Below are 15,083 nucleotides of genomic sequence, written 5' to 3'. Positions count from 1 at the left end.
GAAAAATTTATCTTTCTCAACTCTCTCTACCCCATGCATAATTTTATAAACCTCTATCATGTCCTGCCCCCCCTAGTCATCTCTTTTCTAAACTGAAAAGTCACAGACTCTTCAACCTTTCCTCATGGGGAAGGTACTCCAACCCCCTAATCCTTTTGGGCATCCTCCTCAGCCCTTGTTCCAGCTCTGCAATGTCTTTTTTTTTTTTTTGAGATATGGGAACTGTATGCAAATGAGGCTGTACCATAGATCTTATAGGAGCATTACAACATCAGCCGTTTTATTCTCCATCCCTTTCTTAGTAATCTCTAATAATCAGTTTGTCCTGATTTCCCTGTGATTGATTCCCTCTGGAAGTGCTCTCTGCTCTAAGGCATCTGTCCCCCCCCCCCCCCCCCATTTCTGGTTGCCCTGCTGAGTTCTGCTCCAACGGAGCAGGGTTAGGCTAATTTGTCCCTGGTTGTGTCTTGCGGCACTTTGAGATTCTGCCCCCCCCCCCACCCCGAATGGAAATCAAGAGTGAGGATTGTGCAGAAATTATGACATCCATATAGGAGTAGCATGACCGGACTCAGAATCTGCAGAACGGCAGGGCCAGACGCACAGAGTCTGAAAGGGAGGAAGTTAACATCCCATCAGCACACCTGTTGCTATGCAAATAAGTTGGGTTTATATTACTGGCATCAGTGACATGGAATTCCATCATGTATTGGTTGTAACTTCACCCTAGGTTTCCAGAACTGAGTGTCCATTACCCCATAGAGAAAATCCTTCATTTGGGTGTCCCTCTAAGGGCCAGTCTCTGGGCCTCTCTTCCCAGCAGGGGTCAGGTCCGTGAGCACCATCCTGTAGTGTGCCCATGTCCTTCAGTCCGGTGAGCGGGAAAGAGGCCTCCTGGGCTCCCACGGGCCATGCCTGCAACACTTGGTGCACTCCCCGGCACGGCGGAGCACTGTGCTTCAGAGTGTTTTCCAGCCTGCAGCCCCTTCTTTGCTGACCTTGTTGGAAAGCCCAGCGTGGGCTGAGAGGGATTCAGTCTCTCCTCTGGGATAGGCTGTTGCGAGTTCATCCTGGGTAGACCCACGTGGCAAGTGGGGGCAGGCCGGAAGTTTCTGTCTGTCTCTGTTTGGCGTGTGTGGCTTTCCCGTCTTTCCTCCGGCTCCTCCTCCTTCCTAAATCCATAACCGTCTAACTCCGAATTGCCGTCTTCCTGTCTCGGTCTTTACTCTGCAAAGGCCAGAGTGGGAGAAGAAAAAAGTTAGACAAACACACCTGAGACTGCAGAAGAGCGCCTGGCGAGGAAAGGAATGTTTCTTTCTGCCTGGCAAGAAGCTTGCTAGTACCCACACCAGTCCTGCTTTCTTGCCTGGCATCCTGTTGCTCCCGTTTGTGGGCCCATCTTTCGGCTCAGCACCCTTTTGTCCCAGGCAGCCCAGCCTCCAAGACAAGCCCGCTCATGGTCAGCACAGCCACAGTTACTCAGCGTCTTTGGCCCTCTCCGTCCTGCTTTGTGTGTGGCATCCATTTTGCTGGAAACTCTAGAGTCTGGCTTCCAGCGCAAAAGCCAGAAATCAGATGTGGGAAACTTACAAGCTCCCCTTAAAAAGCCCACAAAATCGGCTTTCAGAATGGCCGTTTACAGCAGCAGCTTTAACACATCAAGACTGCTGGGGCTTAAGAACTCTGCAGGTGGCCAAAATGTCTTGCTCCTCCCTGGAAGGGCAGCCCCCTCCCACCTTCCGGCTGCTCATCTTTACCCCACGGCTGGTGGCTTTCGGATCCCTGCATTTTGTGCGGATAAAGCAGCCCTTTCCTTGAACTTTTCAGCCAGTCCAGAACTTAATGGGCTGGCTGGATTAATCTAGATCGGGGCGGCCAACGGTAACTCTCCAGATGTTCTTTGCCTACAACTCCCATGCTGGCTGGGGCTGATGGGAGTTGTAGGCAAAAAACATCTGGAGAGCTGCCGTTGGCTGCCCTGATCTAGATAGGCCAAACAAGCATTTTGCTGCTTTGAAACCCATTCAGAAACTTGAGCTAGTGAAGAATGCAGTTTGTTTGGTAAAATAACGTATAGTCTCCATCTCTCTCTCTCTCACACACACAAAGCCAAAGTTTGAGTCCAGTCAGGCACCTTGAAGATCGACGAGGTTTAATTCTGGGTGTCACGCTTGGTGTCCACGCGCACAAAAGCTTATACCCGGACTTGAACTTCGTTGGTCCCCAAAGTGCCACTGAACTCAAATGTCTCTCTCTTCATCTAAATATACCTACATGCTAAAACAAATACATCACTGTAAAACTAAAGCAGCCAGAAAAGGAAGGGTAAAAAAAAAAAACATAACCAAGGAGAATAGGATGAGCGTGTCAGATTAAAAAGCTAGGATGATGATCTGGAAACGAGCCGATTAGCAGGATCTCACCAGGGAACTTTATGTCCCCCCCCAGGTGGACATCCGTGGTGCTGTCTGTCAGCCAGGTGGTGTTGGTCTTTCAAGCTTTGGTGGCCGTGAACTGGGGGTCCAAGGGACCTCCTGCCCCCACCCCTGGAACCTGCCCAGCCTGGGCCTTCTCAGCATGCTGATCTTGAAGGAGGTCAGGTTGGGGGAGACCTGGAAGGGCCCTTTTTAGCCCTGGCCTCCTGAGCTTTGGAATCCCTTGCCCCAAGAAGCCAGATCCAAACATCTTCCCGGAGGATGCAGGGGAGCAGAACCTAACCACATGCACAAGTACGTAGTTTGTTGATTAGCATTTTTATTATGTCTGCTTTTAATTTCTGAGACTGTTTTAATCGGGGCTTCAGAATGGGGGTCTTATATTACTTCTGTTTCGGTAGCTTTTCTGTTGAGAGTTTCTGTAATAATATTATACCCTGCCCTAAGTATCCTTGTAGGCTATAGAGATAGCAAATAAAGCAGTTTGCACGGCGGCACCCATCAGTGTTTGCAGAATTTGCTTGTGGGTCTGTGTGTTTCCCCTTGGAGATACCAGCTGTGGGCCACTCCCTGCCAACTGCTGCCCACTGGCGAGGTCCTTTTGCATTCCCCTTGGGGGGGGGGGTCTGTCAGGCAGCCCTTCTCTGCCAGGAATCCTGTCTCCAGTCAGCCCCCTTTCAGCACATCCCCACCCTCAAGTGATGGAACCGTTTTGGGCCTTTGCACAGGGACTCCTGCCGAAATGAGTGCAGTTGTGTGGGTGCCTTTGCCCCGCCTCCCAGCCCGCTGCCCCCTTGCTCTGGGCTTCCAGGCGTCTGCTGTGAGTGGTGTTGTAATCGGCAGCCTCATCCTTTGTTACAGGGGAGGTGCGGGGGGGGGGGGGTGAGCTCAGAAATGGTAAAATTAAATTTCCCAGATGTTCAGGCCCCAGGAGTTCTCTTGCTGTCTGGAGAGGAAATGGGGATTCGGAAAATCCCGCCTCATATTTTTCCCCCTATCACCTTGCCTTTCCGCTGCCATTAAGTTAAGCAGGAACAGTAAATTAGGGGGGTTTAGAGAAGCCCATCTTCTGCAGAGGGAAGAGGAGGGGAGGGGGCAGGAAAAGGGCCCCAAGTCAGGCTAGGGATTCCCAGGTGTGGGTACCTAGAAGAGACCCAGCTTCAGTCAAGCAGCCCGGCTGCTTGGGATTGCTCTGCTCTGGGGCATTTCCCACTCTTCAGTCGCTGCTGGGGATGGGCTCAAAGCAAAGTCAAGCGGCCTCAGATCAGCAGTTTGGAAGCGCAAGAAAGTAAAACGAAGCTCTGTCTGCCTTTGGGAGAACCGCTGGCAGCATCAAGCTTTGCATAGGGGAGGTGGCGCAAGTTGCATCTTCTTTCTCAGGTCCACATTCCCCGTGGGGCACGATGACTGTTGTCTTCTGTGGAGCAGATCTGGCCCAGGGAGGCCTCGCCGCTGGGGCAAACGCCTTGTGATTCAGAGGCAAGGACTAGTTCTCTCTACAAGCCCTCTGCTCTTGCTTCACCAAACCTCTGTGGGGGATTCTTGCTGGGCTGCTAGTACCTCTCTTTAGTGTGCCCCCCGGTTCCCATGTGGTGCCAGCAGCATTTCCCTTGGGTAGGCAGGGCCCAGTTCAGCCCCACAGCCTGAGGGGACCCAGGAGAGACACAGGAGCACCTGGGAAGCCACTCCCTCCTCTCTTTGAGGGAGGGACTGGAGAACAGCTGCCCACGGGGTCTCCACAAAGCCCTCTGCTGCTGGGGAGCTGCCGCCAGTCAGAGCAGGCAATACGGAGCCAGCCTGGTCAGCGGCCTGCATGACCTTAGTAAACTCACCTCACCCCCCCCCCCCAGTGGCATGTGGTTTGGACAGGTGGGAGGAAAGAACAGGTATTCTGGGATAATGCCTGTTAACTGCTGTTTTGTTGCTTTCGCATGCTCATGCTACTCAGATCAAAGATTTGCTCAATTTGTTAACTTTACTGTTCTGTCATCGTACCCTTTTACATTCTAAACCAGATAATTTTACTTCACCATCGTTGGTTTTTAAATCTGTACCCTGTTGCATTCCGGGCCACTGCCTACCAGCTCTGTGGGGCTCTGCTCAGCTCTGTCTGGCTTTGCTCACTGTGCTGGATTCCTCGTCTGATGAAGTGGGCTTAAGAGCGCATGAAAGCTGACCTTCTAAATAAAACTTGGTTGGTCTTAAAGGTGCAGCTCGACTCCTGCTTTGTTCGACTGCTTCAGACCCACGGCTGCCTGCTTGGATAATCCCTGTTAAGGCGGAACATGTTTGGCCAGAGCATCCGAGGGCATGAAATGTACATGTGGGTTTGGTCTGTGTGGAGATCTGCTTTCCCCTTCTAACCTGAACCCGAAAGCCACTCGGCTGCGGTGTGTGAGGTGCGCTGCCACCCCCACCCCCTGCGCTTGACCCCCATAGACCTCTGGAGGTGCAGCTGCCTCTGTAGTTTTCCACTCCACTTAGCCTCCTGCTGAGCCAGGACTTCAAAGCAGTGTCAGCAGCAGTGTTTCCCTTCCCTTAAAGAAATGGTTGTTCTTCTGAGGAGCCGGAGGGGGGTGGAGAGGAGAGAGCTGCCATGCACAAACCACCAGGAAGCTCTTCTCACTCTGCACGGGGAGCACTTTCTGTTAGCTGCAGTTTACTTTTGCTGGCTTTTGGTTTGAAAGCATCTTTTGGAGAAGGAGAGGGAATCCGGGAGAGCCCTGATGGGAGGCCTTGGGAACTCTGCCAGCGCCGGATGTTCCCTGTGTCACCCTCAGCTCCTAGCCAGGTCTTCTCTCTTCCTCCCTCTGAAGGCTGCTGGGGGGGGGAGGGAGCCCCTAGAACTGCTTACCTCTCTTTCCTCCCCCTCTCCGATTTCCCTCCTTTGTACAGCATCTCGAAGCAGGAAGCCAGCCACAACTCACGCAAGCGCCTCTCCTGCTACAAATTTTGTTAGCCTTTAAGGTGCTCCTGGGCTCTGCCTCTTTTCTACAGCTGCTAACACAGGGCTACCCATCTTGCATTCCTGCGTTAGGCTGGCATCTGCCTTCCACACCCTGTCCATCCCCAGCTGGGCAACAGATTGCCCTTTGACCTCAGTGCTGTCAGGACAGAGCAGCAAAAGAAAGCCCTCTTCTATGCATCGAGAGCTGCCAGTTTTTCTTCATACTCTGAAAAACCCAGCAGTTTCTCCTTGTAAGTCAAGTTCATTGTTCCTCTGGTTGTCGGGGGTGGGGGGGGCATCAGGTGACAGGACAGCCCAAAGCCCAGATTCCAGTGCCCTCCATGGAGACTGTAAAGAGATGCCAGCCATGGGAGAAGGACCACAAAGGGCAGTTCTGCCGCGTTGCCTTCCTTCTTTGGCTTCAGGAGAGAGAGAATGTGCAGTCCGTGTGTTGATACGGGGGGGGGGGGGTGCATCTGCATGGGATGGGTACAGAACCATTCCGTACCTCTGCGACAGTCTCTGGGCACAGTTGAAATCGACACCCTGATTTTTGTTTAGTGTAACATCCTGTCCACAGTGCTCCCCCCCCCCGATATGAACAGGTGCCATATTGGGGGAAAAGGTTAGCCAGCTGCAGAAAGATACACACCATCCATGTTGCTTCCCCTCACAATCCATACCTATGGAATGAAACGCAGTCCCTTGGTTTATTGTGGAGCTGGGTGACCTACAAAGCCTGGCTGTGGAGGAGTGTTGTGGGAGCGTGGGCAGCTGCTGCCTTTGTAACACTGCTGGCCCTCCCCTGTCCCAGCTGCCTGGGGGCTGGGAGCAACTTCAGTGGGGGACAGGCAGCAGCCATCCCATAGCCCTGGAGCTAAAGAGGAGAGCCAGGAGCCTGGGTTTCACAGAGCAGCGGTCCTGTTCTTGGGCTCAGGCTGGTGATTAGTCCTTTCAGAAGGCCAGTTTCCGTCCTCATCCTTGCACTTGTCTCCTGACCCCCTTCCATGGGCTCACAACATGAATAAAAGGCGTAGGAGCTGCATCAGCCCTAGGGAGGCTTTGTTGGCCATCTTTGCAAGGCGTTGGATTTCTTTCCTTAGCAAAGGCAGTCCTGTATTTGTCACTCAGCTGAACTGCTGCTGGTTTGCTCGCATGGAGATCTTCCTGTTGATCAAAGCCCCCTCTCCTAAACATTCCAGTGCGAGGCATTCCACCTCCTTCGTGCTTTCCTGTCAAAAGTTTTTATTTTTCAACACTGTGCCTTCCAAGGATCCTGGGGAAAGCGGTAGTTAACACGGATGATCTTTTTGCTACTCCGCTGTGTAGATCCTACGGTTCTGTGTGCACATTTGCCAATGAATCCACACCTCAGTTTCCATGTGCTTAAAATCCACAACACATTTGGCATGGCAACTGAAAATTCCCACAGCTGCTAAGAAGAACAGCCTCGCTTGGGTGCTTTATTCCGAAGCCATGAATCCCCCTGCTCACAGCCTTGTGTGCTGTCGCTGGTCTTGAGCACAGGCGGGAGTTGTCGCTCTCCTGGAAAAAACCTTTCCCCCACTTGTCGAGGTGGTTTGATGAGGCACTTTCAGAGTCCCGTCTTATCTCAGAGTGGTCTGGGAGTTGTGGGAGTGAGAGATGGCTCCCTGCCACCTGAAGCACATTTTAGAGGAGGAGAAAGATGCCGCCTTTGGTCACTCGTAACCACACTTTGCAAACAATGTTAAGAGGGAACAAATTTCATGTTCACAGTATCATCTGATCGCCACAAAGTGTTGCTGCAGAAGCCTAGAGACAATCTCCTGGCCTGACCTTGTGAGGTGGCATTTCTCTCCCTTCTTCCCTCTCTGACCTTCTGGTATTCCTTTGCCCCCCACCATATCCAGAGGCCCCTACCCAGAGAATAGGATGGTGTTGTTTCCCTTTTCACCCCTGCTTCCTTCTCTTGCCTCCTGTGTTACTTGCCCAGCTTTGGAGGCCGCTCCCTTCCCATATGCCTAGACTCCCCCCACCCCACCCTTTCAAGCAGCCTACTCTTTCTTTTGTATTGGTCTGTGCCTTGCCTATGCATTTAGGGAATCTCTTGCAGTGAGCTTCACAGCACTTGGACTGCCCTTTTTGCCCCACAGGACTTCAAGAATGTTGTTGCTGCAAAGATGTGCCCTCACTCACCCCCACAAATCTTAGGAGGTTTCTGGCTTTTGCTGTACTGTTTGCTGCGGGTGGGGGAGCACAATATTCTGTGCAAGTGGCTTTTAGCCTTGTTGGAAAAGGCTGACAATGTGGACACCAGGAGATCACCAACTAGAATTGTAGCATTGGAAGGGTCATCTAGTCCAACCATCTGCACAATGCAGGAAATTCACAAACCCCTCTCCCCACACAACCCCAGTGACACCTGCCCCATGCCCAGAAGATGGCAGAATTAGATCTATTTATTTAGATAGTTCTACCCTGATTTGCACTTAGAAAGCTTGAGAGTCATGGAGTAAAAGGACAGGTCCTCTTGTGGATCAAAAACTGGCTGAGTAATAGGAAGCAGAGAGTGAGTATAAATGGGCAGTCTTCGCAGTGGAGGACGGTAAGCAGTGGGGTGCCGCAGGGCTCGGTACTGGGTCCCATCCTCTTTAACTTGTTCATAAATGATTTAGAGTTGGGAGTGAGCAGTGAAGTGGCCAAATTTGCGGATGACACTAAATTGTTCAGGGTGGTGAGAACCAGAGAGGATTGTGAGGAACTCCAAAGGGATCTGTTGAGGCTGGGTGAGTGGGCGTCAACGTGGCAGATGCGGTTCAATGTGGCCAAGTGCAAAGTAATGCACATTGGGGCCAAGAATCCCAGCTACAAATACAAGTTGATGGGGTGTGAACTGGCAGAGACAGACCAAGAGAGAGATCTTGGGGTCATGGTAGATAATTCACTGAAAATGTCAAGACAGTGTGCGTTTGCAATAAAAAAGGCCAACGCCATGCTGGGAATTATTAGGAAGGGAATTGAAAACAAATCAGCCAGTATCATAATGCCTCTGTATAAATCGATGGTGCGGTCTCATTTGGAGTACTGTGTGCAGTTCTGGTCGCCGCACCTCAAAAAGGATATTATAGCATTGGAGAAAGTTCAGAAAAGGGCAACTAAAATGATTAAAGGGCTGGAACACCTTCCCTATGAAGAAAGGTTGAAACGCTTAGGGCTCTTTAGCTTGGAGAAACGTCGACTGAGGGGTGACATGATAGAAGTTTACAAGATAATGCATGGGATGGAGAAAGTAGAGAAAGAAGTACTTTTCTCCCTTTCTCACAATACAAGAACTCGTGGGCATTCGATGAAATTGCTGAGCAGACAGGTTAAAACGGATAAAAGGAAGTACTTCTTCACCCAAAGGGTGATTAACATGTGGAATTCACTGCCACAGGAGGTGGTGGCGTCCACAAGCATAGCCACCTTCAAGAAGGGGTTAGATAAAAATATGGAGCAGAGGTCCATCAGTGGCTATTAGCCACAGTGTGTGTGTGTGTGTGTGTGTGTGTGTGTGTGTGTATATATATATATATATATATATATATATTTGGCCGCTGTGTGACACAGAATGTTGGACTGGATGGGCCATTGGCCTGATCTAACATGGCTTCTCTTATGTTCTTATGCACCCAAAGCAGCATGATAGCATTGTTTTTGCCTTCTCCATTTTATTTTCACAACAGCCCAGCAAGATATAATGGCGAACTGCAGTGGTGTAGTGGTTAGAAGAGTGTTGGAAGAGCTAGGTTTGAATCCTTGCTCTGCCAGGGGAGCTGGTGACCTTGTGCCAGTCACACTCTCTCAGCCTGAACTACCGTACAGGGTTGTTGTGAAGATACAATGGAGGAGAGGAGAAGGATGTATTTATTATTATTTGGGCAAGTGCAAGACCGCCTACCCCCCTACACAGCTTCGCTCATTGGACCGGGGTCTTCTGCAGTTGCCAACCAACAAACGGGCAAAATCCATTGTGGCCCCCACTTTATCAAAACAGCCTACCTGAAGAGGTCAGGACAGTCCCACTCTCCTGGCTTTCTGCAAACAATGCAAAACTGAATTGTTCAAGAGGGCGTTTCTACAATAGAATTATACTCTACTTAATGTTTCACCAATTTACTTGGATAAATAATCAGGGACTGTGTGATCTATACAACTGCGTGTAGCTTTGCGAATCGTACTGTGTGATTTATTTGTTCATTTAATGCGTCATAAAGACTTATGTTTTGCTTTGGTTCTGTGATTAGTTCTTCTGCCTGGTTTCACAACCCTCATTTGTAGTGCCCGTCTTGTTGACGGTATTGACTCACTTTGTGTGATCCACCTTGAGTCCAAATGAAAAAGGCAGACTGTAATGTAGGTGAATACATAAAATGTCAGCTGTTTTGGGTGCCCGCGTGGTCTGTGAAAGAGTGACTGGCCCAAGGTGACCCACGACCAACTTTCATGGCTGAATGGGGATTGGAACCTGGTTCACTCAGGTCCTTGTCAGGGGCGGCCAAACTGTGGCTTGGGAGCCCCATGTGGCTCTTCCACACATATTGTGTGGCTCTTGAAACCCCCACCACCCTATCTGCTGGCTTGGAGAAGGCATTTTTCTCTTTAAATTACTTCTCCTAGCCAAGCCAAACAGCAGCTTGGGGAATGCATTTAAAGTTAAAGTTGCTTTCTTTCCACCTCTCCCTCCCATCTCTTTGCCTGCCTGCCTGCCTGCCTGCTCTAAAATATCTGACATTTATTATATGTGGCTCTTACAGTGAGTGAGTTTGGCCACCCCGTCCTAGTCCAGCACTAACGACTTCACGCACTGCCTCTATGGCATGACAGATGGATAGATAATTAGATTTACATGCTTCTGTAATTTAGGTGAAAAGAGATCTCAAAGGAACAGTCTTCTCTTTTAGCAGTTTCAGCCCAGACACAGCAGCTCTGAGGAAGAAAGCGGGGTGGACGTCACACTGCAAATGATTCTTTTTTTTATGGTTTGCTTTGTGGGCCGAGTCTGTTCTGTGCCAGTGCCACGCAGGTACTGAAGGAGACGTCTGTCTTCCCGTGTCCCAAATAGGCCTCTTTTTAAACATCCCGCAGGTCACTTGAGGGTATTGCCAGCAGCGTCAGTGACAAAGACTGTTGCTGGGATGTGGCATTCACCCCCTCTCAAGAACTCTGGGGGCCCCAGAGGTGAAGGAAGAAGGGGTCCCGGCCAGCATGGCACCCTGCCCTTCACTCACTTGAGAAAGGCAGCTGTCCGATCTTGCCCAAAGATGGGGCAAAGTGTCAGAAGAGAAGAGGGCAAGCTGGCCAGCAATCAGGATGTGATGGAGGTGGGAAGCATCTGGCTTATGAAGCCTGGCCTCACAGCTTGTGGGAAGGGCAGAAGAGAGGGTCACAATTTGTTCCCTAGAACTTAGGGTCATACTGCGAAACTCGCTAGTGGTGGGTTAAGGAGCAACACGAGGAATTAAGAAGAAGAAGATGATATTGGATTTATATCCCGCCCTCCACTCCGAAGAGTCTCAGAGCGGCTCACAATCTCCTTTATCTTCCTCCTTTCCTTAGGCTCTCAACCTCTTTGCACAGCTTTTGGAAACTGGAGGAAGGAAGAGCGACCCAATGCACAATTTTGCTGTGTGCAAAAAAAAAAAAAAAAAAATAGAGGAAGAGCTAAATTTGAGTCCAGTAGGATCTTAGAGACCTGCAAGATTTTGGGGGTAGAAGCTTTCAGGAGTCAACTGTCCCTTCCAAACAGTCTCTGGCCTTAGCGCTGTGTTCCGTAGGGGTGGATGACTAGGGCTGTATGCCTGCTCGCCTACACTGACTGCAAAGATGTGTGTGCCGTCTTAAGACGCACACACACAACTTTTTTAGTGGCAGATCTCTACTGCTTTGTGGATGTTTTGATTTTGCCCTGTGGATCGCTTTGTTGGTTTTTATTACATCTGGCAGCTTTTATCCCATTCTCATAGTTGTCTTAATTTTTATTGTATGCCACTTTGCATGCTTTTGGTAAACTTTTATAAAATAATTAAATGTGGCCACATTAGTTTAATGACACAGTAAAGCAGCAACAGTCTTTGAGTGTGGGTTTCTCAAAGGAAGTCTGTCTCCTCTTCAGAGTGTTTGAATTTTCTTTTTGCGCCCATCGCCTCATCTGTTTCAGGTTGTTTGCATGAATTATAATAACCTGCCTGGAGATCATAGAGTTCCTTGTCAAAACAAGGACTGCCCCAGGGGATCCTAGCCTTCACTCTAGCCGAAACGGAGGAGCAGCAGAGACTTTTTTCAAACCCAGTCTGGTGTCCTGCAGTGGCAGCATTTCATAGCGAGCATTGGGGGGGGGGGGCTGTGCACAGAGCTCCTGATGTGTCATCCCCTATTGGAAGTGGGGGGGGGGGTGGAAGAAGATTGGGGCTGTGGGGAATGGACCCCCCAGTGCTGTTTTCCTGATCAAAAATGTTTGACAAGGAAAAAAGACACAATTTTAGTCCCTGACCTTCTCTGGGAGGATTAAACCTCTAGGGGGGCCTGTCCTATGACCACTGCCCCACTCAGCAGCTTCTCGGGGCTGAATCAGACACCCAGCGTCCCATGTTGGTTGGCCCTTTGCTTTGTGCTTGGGGGGGGGGGGTTGTTCCATAGGATTAAATCACCCTCCCCTTTAGAACTTATCCGTTTTGCAGCTTTCATCAGCGGATGAGAATCTTCTTGCTGTTCTCATGTTATCTTCTCAATCCCCGGGTGAGGCTGAGAAGCCTGTCTCTCTTTGTGCTTTTCAGGGGCCGCGAGCAGGGCTCTGAATTGGAACGCTTCAGCATATGTTGGGGAGGGGGGATAACGCAAAGGCTGCCATTCCATTTCCCAAGCCAGAGGTCCTGGTGGATCTGGCTTCTCAAGTGGAAGGGGGGCTAGACTGGTAAGCCTGGTTTTTGGAGGGTTGGTGGAAGGGGCCTTTCTCTGTGCCTGGCATTGGCAAGGCCTTGGCTATTGAACCCCACATCAGCCCTGGGCCCTCGCTCTGCAGCATGTGGGGCTTCAGGGCTCCAGAACCCCCGTGAAGCTGCCTCCTACTGAATCAGGAGCTCCAGGTCAGTCCTGCCTACTCAGACTGGCAGCAGCTCTCCCTGCAGGGTCTCTCCCATCTCCTCCTGCCTGGTCCTGTTTGACTTCGACTGCTGCCCCTGAGCCTGGGCCCCTTGGAGTTCCTCATCTTCTGTGGCTGAGCCTCAGTTCATCCCCTCCTGTGTCTGAACAAGTGCGGCCCACTCCGCAGGACATCTGTGGGGATGGCAGCATACCTTGCAGCAGTCTACCTTGCGGTGTTTCCCCTGGTCACCTGTCCAGGTGTTAGCACTAGGCGTTGAGCTGCCCTGTTGCTGGGGTGGGGTGGGGGTCAAGAGATCTTTGCTTCTTTGCGCCCTCTCTGCTCCCCGCCCCACCCGCGGCCTTTAAGCACCCCCAACCCGCCCCCCCCCACTCACCATCTTCCTCTGGTTGCTGAGGCAGAAAGTGCAGATCTGCTTGGGCTGGGGCTGCTGGTGCGGGGCGTCGCGGGCGGGAGGGCTGGCGCCGCCGGGCGGGGTGGGGTGGTGGAAGTAGGCGGCGGGCGGCGGCGGCGGCGGGGGGGTGGCGTGGCAGGGCTGCCCGTCGCCGCAGGCCTCGCCCACGAGGAGCACGTTGCCCAGGTGCGAGATGTAGCTGGAGGCCAGGCGGAGGGTCTCGATCTTGGAGAGCTTGCGGTCGGCCGGCTCGGTGGGGATGAGAGTCCGCAGCGCGGTGAAGGCCGTGTTGACGCTGTTGGTGCGGTCCCGCTCGCGCGCGTTGGCCGTGTGGCGCTGGCGGGGCTCCCGGTGCAGGCGGGCCGCCTTGTGGCTGCGCCTGCCCGCCGCCGCGCCCTTCAGCCCCCCGTAGCCGCCGCCCTCCAGGCGGTAGGGCTTCTCCTCCGAGCCCGAGCTCTCGCTGCCGTTCTCCTCGTCCTCCGACAGCATGCTGATCTCCGGGTAGAGGTAGCGGCTGGGCGGCGAGCGCAGCATGGCGAAGGTCATGGCGGGGGGGGGGGGGCGGAGGAGCCTCCGCGCTGCGCCCGCCTCCAGCCCCTCTGCCGCCCGGCCCGGCCAGCACGTGCGCCTCGCGGCCCCGGCTCCCTTTGGCGGGCGGCGCGCCGGAGCGGCCCTTTTATGGCGGGGCTCGAGCCTCGCAAGCCCCGCCTCCCCGCCCGCCCTGCCTGCTTGGGGGCGCCCCGGCAGAGGAGGAGGAGGAGGGGCCGAAGCCGCGTGGCCCCCGGCGGGCCCGGCCCGGCTCGGCTCGCAGACCGCAGGCGGGGCTTTCTGCTGGGCGGGCGCGGCGCGCCTGGGCAAGGGCCATCCCCGGAGAGGAGCGCCACGGAGCGCGCGCCTTCTGCCCCATCAAGCAGGCCAAATGGATCCTCCTGCTGCTGCTGCTGCTGGGCACAGCGAGGAGGGGGGGGGGGCTGCCCTGCAAGATGTGACCCTGCTGCGGCCGCGCGGAGGGGAGGTCGTGTCTCCCGCAGTGTGCTTTGTTAGCTCCCGAAGGAAGAGCTGGGCACTCGAGAGCAAGGGGTGGGAAAGGTAGCCTCCTCCCCCTGCAAGCACCGGTCCTTTCCGACTCTGGGGTGCTGCTGCTTTCACGTGTTCACGGCAGACCTCTTACGGGGCGCTTTGCCATTGCCTTCCCCAGTCATCTACACTCCCCCCCACCCCTCCCAGCAAGCCGGGGACTCATTTTACCGACCTCGGAAGGATGGAAGGCTGAGTCGACCTCCAGCCAGCTACCTAAACCCAGCTTCCGCCAGGATCGAACTCACCCACCTAAAAAAAATCCCCCCCCCCCCCGCTATGCCATGTCCTTGCTAGTCCCCTCCGAAGGCTCAACTCTGTGTGTGTGTGTGTCTGGGGGGGCAGCCATCCATTGGGTCTTCATTGCTCACATTTTTCTCAGACCAGTGGCTGAGCTTGCCCCCCTTGATCTTAGCAGAGGAGGCCAGGCTGCCTTTCCTTGACACCCCCCCCCCCCGGAGTCTCCAACACCTCACTCCCGTAGCCTTCCCTCCCTGTGGCCCAGGGCAAAAAGGTGTGAGCCCTGCAAGGTAGATGAGGCTGGGAGACAGTGGATGGCTGGCTGCCCCCACTCCCCAGTGGAGCTTCACAGCAGAGAAGTTTCCTGCCCTAGTCTTCCAGCCATCCCTGGAGCACAGGGGCTTGTCTCTTCTGCTCAGATGCAGAGCGCAGGAGATGTGCAGGCTGGGACCAGAGAGCGCGAGGCCCAGCTGGGCTGCTTGCCCTCTGGCCCAGTGGGGGCGATCCAGACATCCCTCTGACTCAGCTGTTGTGCTGAAACTCTCCCTTTTTTTGCAAGTGGTGCCTCTAACCGGGGAAAGTGGAGTTCTGGGGAGAAAATAGAAGGCTTTGATTATCTGCAAAGAGGTTGTAGATGTGGGGTAGGAAAGAGGCAGCCCGTTGGCACTCTGGCAGAAATAGATTCCTTTCCTGGGCATGGAGTGGAGCATGCAGCCACCCGCTTTCTGAGCCTGTGGTGCCTCCATTTCCACAACCATGAGGTCTAGAAACTTACCTCTTGGTCTGAAAAGTCATCCAGGGCTTCTGTAGCTTTCCAGCCAGGTTGGGCATTCATTCTCTTCCTCTTGCAAACAGGACCGTTCTTCG

At 53.1% G+C, this 15,083-nt stretch overlaps 2 protein-coding genes across 2 annotated transcripts in view; one reads left to right on the top strand and one right to left on the bottom strand.

The window, feature by feature from the left end:
- Positions 1–15,083, top strand: part of BOP1 (BOP1 ribosomal biogenesis factor) — a 97,481-nt gene that overhangs the window by 67,254 nt on the left and 15,144 nt on the right. The window lies entirely within an intron of this gene.
- On the bottom strand, positions 652–13,452 carry SCX (scleraxis bHLH transcription factor). The gene is made up of 2 exons (XM_060242903.1): positions 12,882–13,452; positions 652–1,227 (listed from the first exon to the last, which is right to left on the bottom strand). The coding sequence occupies exons 1-2, from the start codon at positions 13,443–13,445 to the stop codon at positions 1,189–1,191; spliced, it is 603 nt and encodes a 200-aa protein (XP_060098886.1). The 5' UTR covers positions 13,446–13,452; the 3' UTR covers positions 652–1,188.

This window comes from Heteronotia binoei, chromosome 7, assembly GCF_032191835.1.
Source record: "Heteronotia binoei isolate CCM8104 ecotype False Entrance Well chromosome 7, APGP_CSIRO_Hbin_v1, whole genome shotgun sequence".
Lineage (NCBI taxonomy): Eukaryota > Metazoa > Chordata > Lepidosauria > Squamata > Gekkonidae > Heteronotia > Heteronotia binoei.
This window is presented reverse-complemented; position numbering and strand designations above follow the sequence as displayed.

What these genes read in the sequence shown, in the direction of transcription:
- SCX (XM_060242903.1), bottom strand. Translation starts at nt 13,445, where the DNA reads ATGACCTTCGCCATGCTGCGCTCGCCGCCCAGCCGCTACCTCTACCCG. An exon ending in TCAGCAACCAGAGGAAGATG is followed by an intron (nt 1,228 to 12,881) that starts GTGAGTGGGGGG and finishes TGGCCTTTGCAG; the next exon opens with AGTAAAGACCGAGACAGGAA.